The sequence below is a fragment of the Hyla sarda genome, chromosome 4 (assembly GCF_029499605.1).
Source record: "Hyla sarda isolate aHylSar1 chromosome 4, aHylSar1.hap1, whole genome shotgun sequence".
NCBI lineage: Eukaryota > Metazoa > Chordata > Amphibia > Anura > Hylidae > Hyla > Hyla sarda.
The window spans coordinates 404,705,961-404,725,779 of NC_079192.1; the positions used below are offsets into that span (position 1 = coordinate 404,705,961).

At 46.9% G+C, this 19,819-nt stretch overlaps 4 protein-coding genes across 4 annotated transcripts in view; 2 read left to right on the forward strand and 2 right to left on the reverse strand.

Annotated features, from left to right (window-relative positions):
* Positions 1 to 19,819, forward strand: part of LOC130267519 (uncharacterized) — a 125,018-nt gene that overhangs the window by 98,128 nt on the left and 7,071 nt on the right. The window lies entirely within an intron of this gene.
* LOC130267541 (histone H2B 1.1) lies at positions 2,185 to 2,565 on the forward strand. The gene has a single exon (XM_056517488.1). It carries the CDS (start codon positions 2,185 to 2,187, stop codon positions 2,563 to 2,565), a length of 381 nt encoding a protein of 126 aa, XP_056373463.1.
* The window catches only part of LOC130267547 (uncharacterized), a 48,888-nt gene continuing 33,951 nt past the window's right edge, over positions 4,883 to 19,819 (reverse strand). Inside the window, exon 4 of the mRNA XM_056517495.1 lies at positions 4,883 to 5,593. Coding sequence (XP_056373470.1) covers positions 5,279 to 5,593 — 315 coding nt within the window. The 3' untranslated portion in view covers positions 4,883 to 5,278. The remainder of the gene's footprint in view (positions 5,594 to 19,819) is intronic.
* Positions 8,466 to 9,151, reverse strand: LOC130267520 (histone H1B-like). Its single transcript, XM_056517465.1, has one exon. It carries the CDS (start codon positions 9,123 to 9,125, stop codon positions 8,466 to 8,468), a length of 660 nt encoding a protein of 219 aa, XP_056373440.1. The 5' UTR covers positions 9,126 to 9,151.

Sequence of the window (19,819 nt, forward strand, 5' to 3'; positions counted from 1 at the left end):
CGGCCTTTTACTATTAATTCAGGACTATAATTTACGAATATTGCGCATAGGACTCACAATTTCATTGGTAGCATACACACAGTGCGATATCATACATTGTGTCCAACCAAAACTATTCAAATGGTGTTTTATGTTTCTTTATTGGAATTAATATTGAGACATTTTCTTAGTAACAAAGTGTTTCTAGTGTCTCATTCGTTACATCTAACGGGATTGTTACTTTTTATAACAGCTCAGCCTTTCCTTCACTTCACCGATCTGTCTGTTTTACTAGTGCAATAATGGGTTAACTATTTTATGTGATTACTATCTATTTTAACAATAGTGTTGCTCGCGAATATTCGCAATTCGAATTTTATTCGCGAATATCGCATATTCGCGAATATAGCGCTATATATTCGTAATGACGAATATTCGTTTTTTTTTTTTTTTTTTTTTTTTTTTCACAGTACACATCACAGTGATCACCCCTCTCTGCTTCCAGCTTATGTGGTGTAAGAAGGCTCTAACACTACTGTGTGAGACTGGTGTGCGAATTTTCGCATATGCGAATATTTGCATATGATAGTTTTCGCATATGCGCATTTTAGTTTATGTTAATTTTTGTACATGTTAATTTCGCATATGCGAAAATAAAACGAGAACATTACGAATATGCGAATATTCGCGAATATGACGAATATTCGTCCATATATTCGCGAATATTCGCGAATTCGAATATGGCCAATGCCGCTCAACACTATTTAACAATAATACTAGTATCTAAAGGGCTCTGAGATGACTATTATGTCTGATGATCAATGTTATTGTTCTCCGAGAGACCCAGCTGAGACTATCTAGTTTACTACAACTTTCCTCGTTTTATTCTTAATTATATTTGTGTCATTTATATTTGTATTTATTCATTATTCTCATTCTACAGCGATAACTGTAGAATGAGCGGGAAAATAACAGTTCTATAGCCGGATACCGAGCTCTTATTGGCTGATCTCCGGCCGGCTCTGGGGCGATTATTCCCGGTCACTGTATACAGCGAGTGCCGGGATCTTTATGTAACCAACGATGGAGAAGCGCTGACCCCCTGATCGGCTGGATGGAGGCCGCGCTGTGTAATGCGGCTGGAGATCCGATGTGTTCAGGAGCTTCCATTACACATGAGGCTACAGTATAGGGGGCGCCATCTCTACACTGCGGTCCCGTCTATTGTGGAGGATCCGTAAACTACATCGTGAGAAAACGTATTCATTACGAGACTTAACCCTTCCAATACAAACTACATTCTGCACAACCCACACGGTGTCCTATACTAGATAAAATGTGCCGGTTGTTTAATCCCTATAACAGCCCAGATCCCTATCACACCCGAGATCAGCGGCGCCAGCTCTGTAGGAGACAATGTGGTGGCTCTTAGAAGAGCCTTTGGTGTTCGGGATGATCTGGGATAAGCGGTGATCACTTGCTCTTGGCCGCTTTGCTGCTCTCGGTCTTCTTGGGCAGCAGCACGGCCTGGATGTTGGGCAGGACGCCTCCCTGGGCGATGGTCACCCCACCCAGCAGCTTGTTCAGCTCCTCGTCATTGCGCACGGCCAGCTGCAGGTGACGGGGGATGATGCGGGTCTTCTTGTTGTCCCGGGCGGCATTACCGGCCAATTCCAGGATCTCAGCGGTTAAATACTCCAGCACAGCGGCCAGGTAGACCGGAGCACCGGCGCCCACCCTCTCGGCGTAGTTCCCTTTGCGGAGAAGTCTGTGAACACGACCGACGGGGAACTGGAGTCCTGCCCGGGATGAGCGGGTCTTGGCCTTAGCCCGAACCTTCCCTCCTTGTTTGCCGCGTCCAGACATAATTATTACTGAAAACTAAATACTCAAGAGAAGTCTCTCTGTGATGTAACTGAGATATTCTTTCTGCTGCCTTTTATATGTTTCTGCTCCGCCCTTCGGCTCCCGTGATTGGGTAGATTTGAATCCTGCCAATGGTGACGAGACTTGAAGAAACACCAATGAACTGCACTGGGCGGGGCTTTAGACGCTCCCACAGGTCACATGATTTGCTCCTCCAGTAGAACAGTGAGCAGACAGCAGTTCTTATTTGCATGGGCTGCATATAAATACGGCTGCGGTGGGAGGAGGAAGCATCATTATTCTCTCTGTTCTAGTGAAGAAGGATTGTGAGTGATTATTATGCCTGATCCCGCCAAGTCTGCACCAGCGCCCAAGAAGGGCTCCAAGAAAGCCGTGACCAAGACTCAGAAGAAGGACGGCAAGAAGAGGAGGAAGACCAGGAAGGAAAGCTATGCCATCTACGTGTACAAGGTGCTCAAGCAGGTCCATCCTGACACCGGCATCTCCTCCAAGGCCATGGGCATCATGAACTCCTTTGTCAACGATATCTTCGAGCGCATCGCAGGGGAAGCCTCCCGCCTGGCTCACTACAACAAGCGCTCCACCATCACCTCCCGGGAGATCCAGACCGCCGTGCGCCTGCTGCTGCCTGGAGAGCTGGCCAAGCACGCCGTGTCCGAGGGCACCAAAGCCGTCACCAAGTACACCAGCGCCAAGTAACCTGCTCCGCCTCCTGCTGTCACCCCAAAGGCTCTTCTAAGAGCCGCCACATTGTCTATAATAGAGCTGGGGCTTCTCCTGTCTGTATTCCCCGTATTCTGTTCTGTATATGTGGCCGCTATTCTGTCAGTACAGTCTATTGATACTATATATATATATATATTCTGCTCCGGGATCGGGTGAGATCAGAGCGACTGCTGCGGTTCTCACTGACTGCAGGATGTATATTCTCCTGTGGTGGAGCGGGGGGCGCTGTAGAGTTCTCCGTAGTTAACCCATTGCCTGATCTGTCTTGTGATCAGTATCTCCTCCACCAGATTCCCCGATTATTTCTTCTATAATCTCCTGATCGATCACACAGCCTTACTGGAGTGAATTGTTGCGGTAACGCTATAATATGTAGTCTGCACAATCTATAAATCCTAATTTACTGACCGGGGAATCTATTGATCGGTATCGCCGGGGTTTATTATGAGACTCTCATCCTACTGTGTGTGCACTGACTGGGAGGGAACAATAGAGAAACAAGGAGGATGAGGGTAGTAGTCAGCCACCGCGCACACGGCTCATTGTTAACCCTTTAGCGGCATGTTTACTACAATGAAATGACAAAGGACCCGAGCCCGACTCTACACAGCAGGAAGGACACCACAGTATCAGAGTATTTCTCCGCTCATAGGCAGCATTAATTCTATATAAATCCCGATGGGTCAATGTTCATTTATTAATGCCCCTTTCCACACTCACACATTGGCTGATCACAGGATGTTCAGGGTTTGAATTTCCCGCTTCCTCCAGACCCGATAACAATGGAGAGATCCCCCTCATTCTCGTGTATGTCACCAATAAAGATCCTAATCCTATGCGCAATGCTCGCACAGCTGCCGTTGGTTATAATCTTTGGAAATTAATTATAGTCATGAATTATAAGTAAAAGTCTGGTGTAGATAACCGCACACCGCTCCCACTCATACACCGATCACCCTCCCGCTGTCTCGGTCTCAGCTTGTGAATAAACCGGCCGTGCATGGAAGCCTGAAGGGGAGAGATCGGTGGTGTCCAGGTGCGGTCTGGATGTTCCCAGTGATAATACTGAAGTAGAGTCCTCGCTAAAGAGTTAATGATGATTGAAAGTTGTCACAATCTAGCGCTTGTTTTTTGCGCAAATAAAAATGATTTTCCAGTTGTGTGGTCACATAGATGGGGGTAACCAGACGCATTTCAGTGGTTTAGATTATCTATTGTAACCAATAATACTAGTAGCCCTGTGATAACTTTTATGCTTCATGATAAATGTTTTATTTTTTGCCTCTTTCCTCGTTTTATTGGTATTAGTTTTAATGTTCCATCTTGATTTTTTTTAAATCATATTTTAATTTTACTTTCAGAAGATTCATCCAACGCTTTTCTATAGTTAACGCTATATTCACACGGACACGCGTTATAGCCAGATCGGGAAGGGTTTTATCAATGACGGGCCCGGGAATCTCTCCCCCCACTAAGACTTCATCAGGTCTAAATACACGGTGATCGCTGACAGGTAAAATAGATTGTAAAACAACCACACGGTCAGTGTTCACACTGGGCGATCTTTTCCATTAATTTAATACATAGAACAATAAAATAATGTATAAAAAATAATTTCCCTGCCGCCTCCTTTTCAGGTGAAGGGAGTCAGGCTGCTGGGGGAGGGTGCAGGATGTGATCGGTATCAGGTCTGGAATAGGACAGGGACGCGGCTCCTCTATATACTCTGCAGGGAAGACCCCAAATTCACCCACCATTGTGATGTCAGCCCCGGACATAGTGTCCTCTCCGCCTCACTAGAATCCCCCTGATCGGCCCCAACAGTTTCCCATCCGCCGCCTATTTCTTCCTATTTACAGAAACCAGAGGAATGTAGTCACGTGTACAGGGAAGAGGACGAGACAAAGGGAGAAACGATCAGAAGAGGAGCGCGAATTTCAAAATAGTCAACTACGGTGATCAACCAATGAGCGAACATTCGGGTCTATAACTCCGCCTAGATTTAACCCTCTATGCACCACTTACGGTCACAGGTGTCGGGAGACTGAAGCCAGCAGCACCGATCACACAGGAGCAATGCAGAGGACACGATCTACATCACTATAGTAACTGAACTCAGCACCGAGAGGGTTAACTGCAAAGAACAATCCCGGGATCCTGCTTATGAGAACAGGCGGAATATATATATATATATATATGCGCAATTTACTTGGGTGTGAACAGCTCCATTAACATACAGGTGTTATATAGAGTGAAGGCTCATTTGTCCGGATAGCGGGATATAGAAGGGTCTTACCGGGATATTATCAGGAGATTTGCATGTTCTATAACACGGACTCTTTAGGGAGGTAATGAGTGATATGGTGGGGAGGGAAGTAATGTAATCTGGAGAAGATGAATGTAGATTGTAACAGTAACTATAATCACGGAGGAAGATGAGGGCAGTAGTCAGAACATTCAGAGGAGATCCCCCGGAGCAGATAGGAGGGAAATACCGATAGACTGATCAGGTGCAGCGATTATGGCAGGACAGGGAAAAACAAACACCGCAACCACAAGAGCAAAACACCGATCACACAACCTCTCAGTAGAGAAGACACAAGGAATTGTAGCCTTTCCATAGAACATGTGGGCGGCTCTGAGAAGAGCCTTTGGGTTGATGTGATGGAGCCGAGTAGAAGCAGAATTAACCTCCGAAGCCGTAGAGAGTGCGGCCCTGGCGCTTGAGGGCGTACACCACGTCCATAGCGGTGACGGTCTTCCTCTTGGCGTGCTCGGTGTAGGTGACGGCGTCACGGATGACGTTCTCCAGGAAGACTTTCAGGACACCGCGAGTCTCTTCATAGATGAGGCCGGAGATGCGCTTCACACCTCCCCTGCGAGCTAGACGGCGGATGGCAGGCTTGGTGATGCCCTGGATGTTATCCCGGAGCACCTTCCTGTGCCGCTTGGCTCCGCCCTTACCGAGACCTTTCCCTCCTTTACCGCGTCCAGACATCTTCTCTATGAAGCGAGTAGATTGCAAGATACCGAGTGCGGCCGAGTCCGGCTTATATAGCACAGGAGCGGACCGAGAACAATGGCGACTTCCGGGGCGTTTATTTTACTGAATTTACATTCCTGGCTCCTCCCCTCTCCCTCCGCTGATTGGCTGAACACTGTAACGGTCCCTATTTTGAATCTCCCGCTCCTTCTACATTACTCGCAGCTATTAGTTTGCGGCTGGTTACTAATCCGATCCTTCTCAAAATGTAACGAATAATCTTTAGGAGCAGTCAGTCGTCTGCAAGATTTATATTACCAGCGATATCGGCGAGAATCCGGCCAGTGTAGAATAAAGAGGAAAATCTACAGAACACCGTGAGCAGCTGCATTCATGTTACCCGTCAGGTTCAGGGGTTTGCGCACAGCAGAGAAGCAGATAGCGCTTCTGGTCGGTGAGATTCGGTATTGTACAGATCACAGGGGAAATGATTTATATACAATCGATGAGGCGATTATATTGAGTCCCTAGAAGGTGGGATCAATCCCCCCGCTCTTTATACTCAGAGGATCTGTCGGTACCGGGCAAAATGGCGACAGCTCCGGGTATTACAGCAGCGGTTCTAGCACGAGGAGCGATGTGAGGGCTTCTGATTAGGTCACTAGGGCTGCTATACACTGAAAGAGTTAATAGACCGCCAGGACAGGACAATGGAGGGATTTAGAAGTGATTTTGTGGCTGAGAAGGAAACATCATAGTGGTGTCTATTAGCGGGACATGCACAGCTGCTGCCTCTACCAGGGATTAAAAGAAAAGCACATTTGGATCGTCCACCAATATTAATATCTCAGGCAATGAAAGGGTTAAGATGACAGGAAACAATTGTTTACCATAATCCTGCGGACCCAGCCCCGGACTCTGTATGAGCCCAAGCGAAGTATCGGGGGATTCAGATCGTTTTGGTCTGAAGAACGATCCATTCACAAGAATCGATCACTCGGGCAGTATTACCAGGTCTACAGGACTGCTCACCCCCGGGCACCAAGACTCTGCACACATTGTACGACATTATATAAAGCCCCGATATGTGCAATGAGAGCGACCGAGAATAATCGTCCGAGAGCCTAACCCCACGTGTTAATATATGATAGAAGGGGAGAGATCGGAATAGATCAGCAGATGATCGGGAATATTACAATCTCGGGTGATCAGTCAATGAACCTCCAGTATCGGGGATATAGCTCCGACCATAGTGTTAACCCTTCAGTGTCCTTGCTGCCTGCCTTGTATTCCTCCTTCATATCCCGATTACTTGTTATATATGTCAGGAGTCTGAAGCCAGCAGTCCTGACCGGAGGGGACCGATCCTCTGTAACCCCCAGAATATACACTGCAGTCCCCATAATACCGGTCACCCCCAGGAACTAATACCGCAGAGGACAATTCTATACCTGCACATTTCCAGCACTGAAAGGGTTTATTCTAGAGAACTATACTGGATCCTGCTTATGAGAACAGGCGGAGAATCGGGACAGAACTGGAGACATTCAGGAGTCAGCTCGTTCTATAGATAATTTGGTGGCTCTGATAAGAGCCTTTGTGTTGTATGCGGGTCCCGGGTAGATGTAAGCTCTCTCCCCACGGATCCTGCGGGCCAGCTGGATGTCTTTGGGCATGATGGTGACCCTCTTGGCGTGGATGGCGCATAGATTGGTGTCCTCAAAGAGTCCCACCAGGTAAGCCTCGCTGGCCTCCTGCAGGGCCATGACCGCCGAGCTCTGGAAGCGAAGATCAGTCTTGAAGTCCTGGGCGATCTCTCTTACCAGGCGCTGGAAGGGGAGCTTCCGGATCAGCAGCTCGGTGGACTTCTGATATCGGCGGATCTCACGGAGAGCCACTGTACCTGGACGGTAGCGGTGAGGCTTCTTCACCCCACCAGTGGCGGGAGCGCTCTTCCTGGCGGCCTTAGTAGCCAGCTGCTTGCGGGGAGCTTTCCCTCCGGTGGATTTACGCGCGGTCTGCTTGGTCCTGGCCATGATTCTCTATAGACAAGTCAGTAAGAAGGGATCGGGAGAGGAAAGAGCAGAACAGTTATAGTCCTGGCCTCATCGTGATTGGATAAAGTAAGCCACACCCCCTACATCCCATTGGCTGATTCATATAAAGCTGAGCCCGCCAAAACACATGGGGCGTCAGCCATCGATCTTTGTTCAGAAGAGGCGGGGCCCATCCTGGCCCTATTCGGTCCTGCCTGCGGACAGACGTAACTCCCGGTAATAGCGCCCTCCCCCGTGTCCCCTCAGACATGACGCGGTGCAGTATTCCGAGTGTTCAGATTGTCTGCCGCTCTCCCATATATAGGCTATTCGTGACTGCATGGCTTTATATAGTAATAAGACTAAGCAGCCCAATAACCCTCAGAATAGGGAAAATACAGGGTTACATTCACCCCCAAATCTCTGGTAAATCAGTTTCCGTAATCCCGTCTATCCATAGAGCGTCTATTTATTAAAGCAGTGTAAATCCTTACAGTTTATACACAGGAGATACATTGTGTTACAATAGCGACACCTTGTGGTGAGGGATTTATATAACCTTTTATGTTGCCGATTTGTAACAAGGAGATATTTTCGCCAAGCGCTGACACTATCAGTGTTACAGCAGAACATCCTCAGTTCAGTGTTCATAAGGGGATCTAGAAGTAAAGGCAGATGCATTGTGATTTATATAACAATATAATAAAGTGATGATAATATAGAAGGGATTTATATCACTATCATAACTATATCTCCCAGGGTGATATCCGGGCGGTGATCATACAGCTCTGTCTGGAGGAGGTGGTGGCTCTGAAAAGAGCCTTTGTGGGATAAGTACAGGACGAGGCTCCCGATTATTTCTTAGCCGCGCTCTTCTTGGCTTTAGTCACCTTTTTAGCCGGGCTCTTGGCAGCTTTGGGTTTGGCCGCCTTCTTAGCCGGGCTCTTGGTCACCTTCTTGGGAGCAGCCTTCGGCTTCTTGGGGCTCTTGGCCGCTGCAGGCCTCTTGGCTTTCTTCGGGCTCTTGGACGCTGCAGGCTTCTTGGCTTTCTTCGGGCTCTTGGCCGCGCTCGGAGCCTTCTTTGGCTTCTTAGGGGATTTGGTCGCTTTCTTAGCTGCTGCAGGCTTCTTGGCCGCAGCCGCCGGCTTCTTCTTGGCCGCCTTGTCCTTAGTCTCCAGCTGGTTCTTGTTGATCTTGAAGGATCCGGAGGCGCCGCTGCCTTTCACCTGGAGCAGGGTTCCCTTGGTCACCAGCCCCTTGATGGCCAGCTTCAGGCGGCTGTTGTTCTTGTCTACATCGTATCCTCCGGCAGCCAGAGCCTTCTTCAGGGCGGCCAGAGACACCCCACTGCGCTCCTTAGAGGCGGACACGGCTTTAACGAGCAGCTCGGACACGCTGGGACCGGAGGGTTTGTGGCTTTTCTTAGCGCCCCCTGCGGCTGATTTCTTCGGCTGCTTCTTGGACTTTGCGGCCGGATCGGCGGGAGGAGCGGCGGCTGGTGCGGTTTCTGCCATAGTTTATCGCTGCCGTCTATAACAATAAAAATACTGCGGAAGAGAAATATAGATTGCGGAGCTGCTGGCGACTCTTATATAGTCAGTGGCTGCGCTCTGATTGGCTTCTGAGCTGCCATTTTCATGAGCTGTTATTGGCTGACACAGAGCACAGGCCCCGCCCCATTCTGTCTGGTCCCTAAGAATTAAACAACCTACTTCTCATTATACCAGATAGGAGAACAGATACAATTGTTGTGTTGTGTAAATATAAGCTTTAGTAACCAACCATAGTTGTTGTATCTATTTGTAACAATTGTATCAGCCTTTGGGGAAATAGAAATACTCGATGTTACAATTTGGTAACATGTAAAGATTAGAGTATAAAGCTCTCACCAGCAGGTGTCGCTGTTGTAACAGTCACTTATTGATTTCTCAGAGATTTAGGAGTAAATGTAAATCCTCTAGGTAATAGGTTGTGCACATCGTGTTTTACCCAACCTGAGAATTATTGCGATTATTTTCTCTTATGATATATTAATGCTACAGCAGCCCCCCAGATGTAGAATGGATATGGGGGCGCTCTCCTGTACTGCGCCATGTATATAGGGATAGGAATAGTTCTCTGAGGACGTATATTGTCAGCATTCAGATGTCTGTACAGGAGCAGCCGGTAATCAGTGTGAACACCCGAGATGCGGCACCGCGTTATGTCTGAGAGGACACGGGGGAGGCTCCCGGGATTGTTCTCTGCGGTTAACTCTTTCAGTGCTGAGAACTGTGCAGTTATGTAGGATGGTGTCATGTGACTGGGTATGGTCGGATCTGTGCTCTGGGGATAGAGAGGAGCGATCCCCTCGGTCAGCACTGCTGGCTTCAGTCTAATGACAACTGTGACCGCTGACCGACAGACATAAGGAGGACACTGAAGGGTTAACTGTGTGGGCGGAGCTATAGCCCCGATACTGGAGGATCATTGGCTGATCATCGGAGATCATGTGATTGTGATATTCCCGATCTTCTGCTGATTTATTATTCCGATTTCTCCCCTTTTATCATATAATAACACGTGGGGTCAGGACGGGGTCAGGCTCTCGAACGATTATTCTCGGTCAATCTCATTGCACACATCGGGGTTCCATATAATGAGAAGCGGGAAAATAGCGGAGAGGATTGTTGGGGAACAAAGAGCAGAAATTGGCACGACAAAAAAATGCCGCGGGCACGGAAGAGTTAACAATGATTTAACCGTTTGGTGCCTCCTGGGGGCGGAGCTATAGCTCCATACTTTTTGTTCATTGTCTGTTTATCGGCTCCTCGTGGATCCTGATCTTCCGATCTTACTGATCGCTTCTCCAGATCTTTTACTCTTCATCCATATAAAATGTGATAGAATAAAGTGAGAAGAGAGTAATGGACGGAGATTATACCTGATCGTTTATAGATCTGCAGAGATCGTCGGGGAAATTCTCTCCTAGACCTCCGACCCCTGATTGTCATTGCGGTAATAATCTGCTGGGTGTGATCAGGGGGTCTATGGGGGATGAGATCTTCCTGGGACTAGAACTGACAGTAACTTTCTTATATATCCACATAAACAATAAATGTACAATGTAATAAAAATAGAGAACAAATAAAAGGGGTAAAATACAACTGGATCACTGGATGGTAAAAGGCAGAAATACAAATCATCAATAAAACATCCAGTAAATAGATGATGCGGCTCCTCTGATCAGATGTACAGGGGATAAAGCTGCTGTGCGGAGATCAGTAGTGTGTACTGGGCTGTAGGATAAAATGTATGAAATAACACAGGGAACCAACCGTGTGCACAGACTGATGGTTACAGCCGCCGACCGGGATCGCGTCTATATAGAAGAGTCCTGTGGTCAAGCTGTTCAGGCGATTAATTAGCGCTTCAATTATAAGGTTTCTAAATAAAATAATTTCTGATTTAACCACAAATTGATTTTAAATTGATCAAAGGCAAAACACCTGAAAGTTCACTGCAGGGGTTAATAGGATATGAAGATTGGCAGTGAGTTTACAGCACATAAAGAGAGATGGAAACTATACTACAAACCACCACTAGAGGACCCCAGAGGACAGGAGATGAGGCTGATGGATTCAGTCCTCATTGTGAATGCAGTAAATGCTCCTGAGGCTTCATCCAGACCGGATGGTTGTAGCTTCAGTGGCGTTGCCACCCGGGTGCGGGGGGTGCGGCCCGCACAGGGTGACACCAACCTAATGGGGTGACACAAAGACGCTCCGCAGCATCCCCCCCCCACCCGGCCTTCACGGTGCGCCCGTCCGTCAACATTTTTGCATGTTTTTATATAGGAAAAGTCCTCCGGCTACCTCCATAGTGGATCGCCCCCCTGCGATTGCGCTGCGCGGGGGGGCATCCACCCCACTAGCCCACCAGGGAGCATTCACATCTCCCTTTAGACGCCGCTGTCAGCTTTGACAGCGGCGATCTAAAGGGTTAATAGCCTGCCGCGGCGATCGCCGCATGCTGGCTATTAGCGGTGGCCCCCGGCTACTGAGAACAGCCGGGGGTCTGCAGAGTATGGAGCGGTCAGGAATCCTGAGCCCGTTCCATACATACTGCAGAGCGCCGCAAGCATCTCCCCGTACAGACGCGCCTCCTCCCCTCAGCTCTCCGAAGCTACAGCTGGGGGAAGTGAAGGCAAAGGACGCAGGTCTGCACGGGGAGCAAGAAGCCACGCCCCCTCATCTCCCCCTGCACGTCTGCAGAGCAGGGGAGAGGAGACATACACAGCTTCTCATCTCCCCTGCTCTGCTTCAGCTTACACAGGCTGAAGAGTATGGAGCGGGCAGGAGTCGGGTGCCCGCTCCATACAGACTGCAGATCGTCACCGCGGCTGCCGCACTTGTCAGGTCTGGCCCTGCTTGGGCTAAGGGCCGGTCAAATTCACCTGCCCGGCGCCCAAAACTGCTAGTCACCTGTAGTCACTGATATCATTGTGTAGTCTCACTATAGAGAAGACGTCACCTGTAATCACTGATATCATTGTGTATTCTCCTCACTATAGAGAAGACATCACCTGTAGTCACTGATATCATTGTGTATTCTCCTCACTATAGAGAAGACGTCAACTGTAGTCACTGATATCATTGTGTATTCTCCTCACTATAGAGAAGACGTCACCTGTAGTCACTAATATCATTATGTATTCTCCTCACTATAGAAGATGTCACCTGTAGTCACTGATATCATTGTGTATTCTCCTCACTATAGAGAAGACGTCACCTGTAGTCACTAATATCATTATGTATTCTCCTCACTATAGAAGATGTCACCTGTAGTCACTGATATTATTGTGTATTCTCCTCACTATGTCCTATCAGAGCTGTAGTTGCTTGTCAGTTCTACAGTTAGGTCAGTGAAACTACAACTCCCAGCATAACCTCACCACTGCTCAAAGGGGTACTCTACTGGAAAACATTTTTTTTTTTTTTATCAACTGGTGCTACAAAGTTAAACAGATTTGTAAATTACTTCTATTTAAAAATCTTAATCCTTCCAGCACTTATTATCTGCTGTATAAGAGATTCACAGGAAGTTATTTTCTTTTTTAATTTCTTTTCTTGACCACAGTGCTCTGTGCTGACACCTCTGTCCATGTCAAGAACTGTCCATAGTAGGAGCAAATCCCCATAGTAAACCTATCCTGCTCTGGACAGTTCCTGATATTGACAGAGGTGTCAGCAAATAACACTGTGGTCCGACTGGAAAGAACTACACAACTTCCTGTGGAGCATACAGCAGCTTATAAGTACTGTAAGGATTAAGATTTTAAATAGAAGCAATTAAAAAATCTGTTTAACTTTCTGGCACCAGTTGATCTAAAAATAAATGTTTTCCAGTGGAGTACCCCTTTAAGTAATTCTGGGAGCTGTATATTTAAATGGTGAAAACTTCTTTAACACTTTCCTATTCTGTGGCAACTGGTATATCTGATTATTATACTGGAATTTCTCACAATGCGCTACAACAGTGGTGTCTGTCACAACAGGCTAAAAACTTACTGGGGGGAGGGGGTAGGTATGGGGGTGACACCCTTTTCTACCGCACCGGGTGACACCAACCCTAGCAACGCCACTGTGTAGCTTTATAACTTTTAGATCTAAAACATTTCCAAGGCTTCAGTTTTTGAAATCTGTTACATTTTTGGGCTGGTACCTGTTTAATTGGAGGGATTTAAGTGGTATTGGGGCTTATCTCATGTGTTGGGCACAATGGGGGAGATTTATCAAAACCTGTACAAAGGAAAAGTTGACCAGTTGCCCATAGCAACCAATCAGATCGCTTCCTTCATTTTGCAGAGGCCTTGTTAAAAATGAAAGAAGCGAGCTGATTGGTTACTATGGGCAACTGGGCAACTTTTCCTCTGGACAGGTTTTGATAAATCTCCCCCAATGGCGTGAGGCACTCTGCTTCATCAGTTCTCTTATGTTGATTTCATCCAAAAAGCAAACAACTACACTGCTCAAAAAATAAAGGGAACACGTAAACAACACAATGTAACTCCAAGTCAATGACATTTCTGTGAAATCACACTGTCCACTCAGGAACAACACTGATTGACAATCAATTTCACATGCTGTTGTGCAAATGGAACAGACAACAGGTGGAAATTATAGGCAATTAGCAAAACACCCCCAATAAAGGAGTGGTTCTGCAGGTGGTGACCACAGGCCACTTCTCCATTCCTATGCTTCCTGGCTGATGTTTTGGTCACTTTGAATGCTGGCGGTGCTTTCACTCTAGTGGTAGCATGAGATGGAGTCTACAGCCAACACAAGTGGCTCAAGTAGTGCAGCTCACCCAGGACGGCACATCAATGCGAGCTGTGGCAAGAAGATTTTCTGTGTCTGTCAGTGTAGTGTCCAGAGCATGGAGGCGCTACCAGGAGACAGGCCAGTACATCAGGAGATGTTGAGGAGGCTGTAGGAGGGCAACAACCCAGCAGCAGGACCGTTACTTTTGTGCAAGGAGGAGCAGGAGGAGCACAGCCAGAGCCCTGCGAAATGACCTCCAGCAGGCCACAAATGTGCATGTGTCCACTCAATCGGTCAGAAACAGACTCCATGAGGGTGGTATGAGGCCCGATGTCCACAGGTGGGGGTTGTGCTTACAGCACAACACCATGCAGGATGTTTGGCATTTGCCAGAGAACACCAAGATTGGCAAATTTGCCACTGGCACCCTGTGCTCTTCACAGATGAAAGCAGGTTCACACTGAGCACATGTGACAGATGGGACAGAGTCTGGAGATGCCGTGGAGAATGTTCTGCTGCCTGCAACATCCTCCAGCATGACCGGTTTGGCGGTGGGTCAGTAATGGTGTGGGGAGGCATTTCTTTGGGGGCCGCACAGCCCTCCATGTGCTTACCGAGATGAGATCCTCAGACCCCTTGTGAGACCATATGCTGGTGCGGTTGGCCCTGGATTCCTCCTAAAGCAAGACAGTGCTAGACCTCGTGGCTGGAGTGTGTCAGCAGTTCCTGCAAGAGAAAGTCATTGATGCTATGAACTGGCCTGCCCGTTTCTCAGACCTCAATCCGATAGAGCACATTTGGGACATGATGTCTTTCTCCATCCACCAACGCCACGTTGCACCACAGACTGTCCGCCACCTCATCAGGAACATTCCCAGGCATTGTAGAGAGGTCATACGGGCACGTGGAGGTCACACACACTACAGAGCCTCATTTTGACTTGTTTTACGGACATTACATCAAAAGTTGGATCAACCTGTAGTGTGGTTTTCCACTTTTATTTTGAGTGTGACTCCATATCCAGACCTCCATGGGTTGATAAATTTGGTTATACGGTTACAAAAATACCCAATTTATGTAGGTTTTATTTTATTATACTTCTTAAAAAAAATTATAACTACATGCACCAAAATTTGTATGTTTAAAATTGTCATCTTCTAACCCCTATAACTTATTTTTTTTCCATATACGGTGATGTGTGAGGGCAAATTTTTTTGTGTGCAGTTGTCTGTAGTTTTTATCGGTATCATTTTTGTTTTGATGGGACTTTTTTTTTTTTTTTACATATAACCATTGACCTTACGGTTCAACCCCTTGAGTTCGAAGCCATTTTTCATTTTTGCTCTTTTCGTTCTTTCCTTCTCTCCTTCTATAAATCCTAATGCTTTCAATTTTCCACCTACAGACCCATATCAGAGCTTGATTTTTGTGCAACCTATTTTACATTGTAATATTGTCAATCATTTCACCCCAAAATCTATGGTAAAGGGGGCGCATCTTGACACGCTGGCTACAGGTTGCACTCTGTAAGAGCTCTGTAATATAAAAAGTTGGAGGGACTCCCTCAAGACCCCCAAGGTGCTACACAGCAGTTTATGGCTTACTTTTGGCCACAAACAGAGACTGCTGATCTCCCGCTACAGACGCGGCCTGTTACCGCTTTACCTCAGGCCGTGGCAGGTTACCCACTCACTTTCTCTGGTCATCACGTACGCCACACTGGAGACACGGTGGCACTCTCATCTGCTGTCTGAAGCCCTACACCACTCACCCCTGCCGCCACAAAATCAGAGCCCATAATGAATAGCTCCTGGGAAGATTTCCCCTCTGAGGCACCGGCACACCGCTGATGCGGTCAGGGCCAACGTTAGAGCAGGGAAAACCAGGCAATTGCCTAAGGCCCCCATCCCCCAGGGGGGCCCCTGCTAGCTGCTCAGTAGCGGATCAGCAGCCCGCTGCAGCCCGGCCGTGGCCACTTTAAAACAGTGACAGGTGGCGGGCCCGGACACTTCTCCTGTTTTTTCTATTTTTTCATATTTCCTTACCTGGCTGCGCTCGGCAGGCTCAGGTAATGCGGCGGATCTTGTGGGCTGTGTGGATAATATGACGAGTGACGTCTGCTGCCGCCTCCTCTGCGTGGCGTCAGGGGCGTCACTCCTGCCGAGCACGGCCATGTAAGGAAATATGAAAAATAGAAAAAGCAGGGGGAGAGGGGGGACCTAATGTGGAGGAACTTTACTGCCAACCTAATGTGGGGGAACTATACTGCCAACGTAATGTGGGGGGAACTATACTGCCAACGTAATGTGGGGGGAACTATACTGCCAACGTAATGTGGGGGAACTATACTGCCTACCTAATGTGGGGGAACTATAATCTAATGTGGGGGGGAACTACACTGCCAACCTAAGGTGGGGGAACTATACTGCAAACATAATGTTGGGAAGCTATACTAGCAACCTAATGTGGGGAACTACAACCTAATTTGGGGAAACTGTACTGCCTACCTATTTTGGGGAACTACAACCTAATTAATGTGGGGGAAATATAATGCCTACCTAATGTGGAGGGAACTATACTGCCAACATAACGTGTAGGAACTATACTGCCTACCTAATGTGGGGGAAAATATACTGCCAACGTAATGTGGGGGGAGGGGGGAACTATACTGCCTACCTAATGTGGGGGAACTATACTGCCAACCAAATGTGGGGGAACTATAATCTAATGTGGGGGGAACTACACTGCCAACCTAAAGTGGGGGAACTATACTGCAAACATAATGTTGGGAAGCTATACTGCCAACCTAATGTGGGGGAACTATACTGCAAACCTAATGTGAGGGAACTATACCTGCAAACCTAATGTGGGGGAACTATACTGCAAACCTAATGTGGGGGAACTATACTGCAAACCTAATGTGGGGGAACTATACTGCAAACCTAATGTGGGGGGAACTATACTGCCAACGTAATGTGGGGGGAACTATACTGCCAATGTAATGTGGGGGAACTATACTGCCTACCTAATGTGGGGGGAACTATACTGCAAATATAATGTTGGGAAGCTATACTGGCAACCTAATGTGGGGGAACTATACTGCCAACCTAATTTGGGGAACTACAACCTAATTTGGGGAAACTGTACTGCCTACCTATTGTGGGGGAACTACAACCTAATTAATGTGGGGGAACTATACTGCAAACCTAATGTGGGGTAATTTTTTGTGCTTTGATTTGTAGTTTTTATCGGTAACATTTTTGTTTTGTTTTTTCAATTGCTTTTTAGATTTTTTTTGATATTTGAAGTGACCAAAAATGTGCAAATCTGGTTAGCGCACTATTATGACTTTTGGAGCCCCTCTTTAGATTTTGCCTAGGGCCATGCTAAGCCTAAAACTGGCCTTGGATGCTGCTACCACTGCTGGAGACCAGCCTGTGCTCCCACCGCTCTCACGCTGCATGTCAGCTCCTGCACAGGCTTACAGCCTCTCCTCTTCCCCTTCTGGGCTCCCTCTCCATTGCTCTGCACCGCCAATGTCTCAGCAAGAGCACCACCCGAGTCCTGTGCCTCCTGCTACTCCTATTGCAGACCTCCCAGAAGCCTCCTCACCTAATGTTAACCTTTTGGGGACCAGGCAACCTCCCCTCTCACAGAGAAGTTCTTTGTTCCCCTCTCATTGCCCTGAAACTGACCCAAAAAGATCAGAGCACCCTGCACCTACTCCATATGGTCTTCCACTCCTCTCCTCTGAATTTAGTACCACTGTGCAGTACTTTCATATGGACTCTGAAGTATTTTTTTCAGAGGAAGATTCCACTGATACCAGCGAGGTTCCAGACTACTGGGGGGGTAGCCACACCCCCCCTCCCCCCCAATAAAGAAAAAATTGTTCAAAACACTGTTAAAAGCCCGCTCCATGAAGAGCAGCTGAATAGCACACTCTTCCTCTGATGACTCATGTGGCCCTTTCAAGACCCGGGGACCCAAATCCCACATGTGTGACCACTCTCCTGTACCGTCTTTCTAACCTGCTACCATCCAGCCAGCTTGCTCTAGTGAAACACCTATTCTTCAGAGCCCAGAGGCTGCCGCTAATACTTTAAATAATCACCCTGAGCTACAAGACCTAATGGCACTTCTTCACATGAAAAAAATAAATAAATAAATGGCACAGAGACTTAGCGCCTGTTCAAGCAGATGTTTCTCAACTAACAACCCGAGTGTCCAATCTAGAGACCTTCCGCACTTCTATTGCCTCAAAAGTCCACACATTGCGAACCGCCACTACTTCTCTTCTAGCTCAGGAATCCCCGATTGTCGACCATAATGATGACTTAGACAACAGAAACAGACGTAAAAACATATGCAAAAAGGGCCTCCCTGAATCTGTTGTCCCTCAAAAATTGCCCACCACTCTCCAAAAAATATTCCATGACATTGTCCAGACACAGACTGACTCCCCTGTGGAACTAGACCGTGCACTGCAACTGCTAGTCACATCAGCATTGGGTAAAGACAGGAGTGCAGAGTGCTTTGGTGATCTCACTGAGAAGGATCTTACGATTAGTGTTGAGCGGCATAGGCCATATTCGAATTCGCGAATATTCGCGAATATATGGACGAATATTCGTCATATTCGCGAATATTCGCATATCCGTAATAGTCCTGTTTTATTTTCGCATTTGCGAATATTCGCGCATGCGAAGATTTACTAATGCAAAAATTTGTATATACAAAAATTAACATATGCGAAAAGTCGCATATGCGAAAATTAGCATATGCAGATTTCGCATATGCGAAAATTCGCACACCAGTCTCACACAGTAGTATTAGAGCCTTCTTACACCACATAAGCTGGAAGCAGAGAGGGATGATCACTGTGATGTGTACTGTGAAAAAAATATATATATATATAAAAAAAAAAAAAAATATACGAATATTCGTAATTACGAATATATAGCGCTATATTCGCGAATATTCGCGAATTCGCGAATATGCGATATTCGCGAATAAAATTCGAATTGCGAATATTCGCGAGCAACACTACTTACGATATATAAACCTCCTATTCACGTTATTGAGCATTTCATCAGAGAGGGGAAGATATCTTTTCACTGCCTCATACAGATCAACAAGCTGCCTGAACTTTATGAACCATTCTGAATTCAGTACTCTCAGCCCTTCTCAGTGCTGATCACTGTTAGTGGTTAGGTTCAGGGGTTAGGAATAGGGTTTAGGGATAGGTTGAGGGGTTAGAGTTATGATTTGGGGTTAGGGTTTAGGATTAGGTGTTAGGAATAGTGTTAGGCATTGAGATTAGGGGGTTAGGATTAGTTTTTAGGATCAGTGTTAGGGATTAGGATTAGGGGCTAGGATTAGGGGCTAGGATTAGAGTTTAGGATTAGAGTTTAGGATTAGGATTAGGGATAGGATTAGGATTAGGGGTAAGAATAAGGATTAAGGATAGGATTAGGATTAGAGGTTATGGAGTGAGAGACGGCTTTACAGCAGAAAAGTGTGTCCCTGTGCAGAGGGTCACATTCCACTACAGACACACAGTTTTCTTCATTACATTACCTTATATGACCACAGTGGTTATCAATGTATGGGATAATGATCAATGTGATCTGCTTTATAGTAGATGGGTACTTCACATAATGGAGGAAATTATTTATATGACTAATATGGTCTATATGATCAACATGATGTACTTGACTAGGAGCGGAGCATCTAGGAGGAGGACGCGTGCTGGCCAACATGGTAATTTACCAGCTACACTTTAGCTTCGGCGCTCCGACCTCCTCCGGTCCCGAGACCTACTGCTATGGTCTATTAAGATTAGGTCATGACCCCTGACCGGAGGAGCGATGGATGGAGCACTCTGAGGCCATACACAGACATAC

What these genes read in the sequence shown, in the direction of transcription:
- LOC130267520 (XM_056517465.1), bottom strand. Translation starts at nt 9,125, where the DNA reads ATGGCAGAAACCGCACCAGCCGCCGCTCCTCCCGCCGATCCGGCCGCA.
- LOC130267541 (XM_056517488.1), top strand. Translation starts at nt 2,185, where the DNA reads ATGCCTGATCCCGCCAAGTCTGCACCAGCGCCCAAGAAGGGCTCCAAG.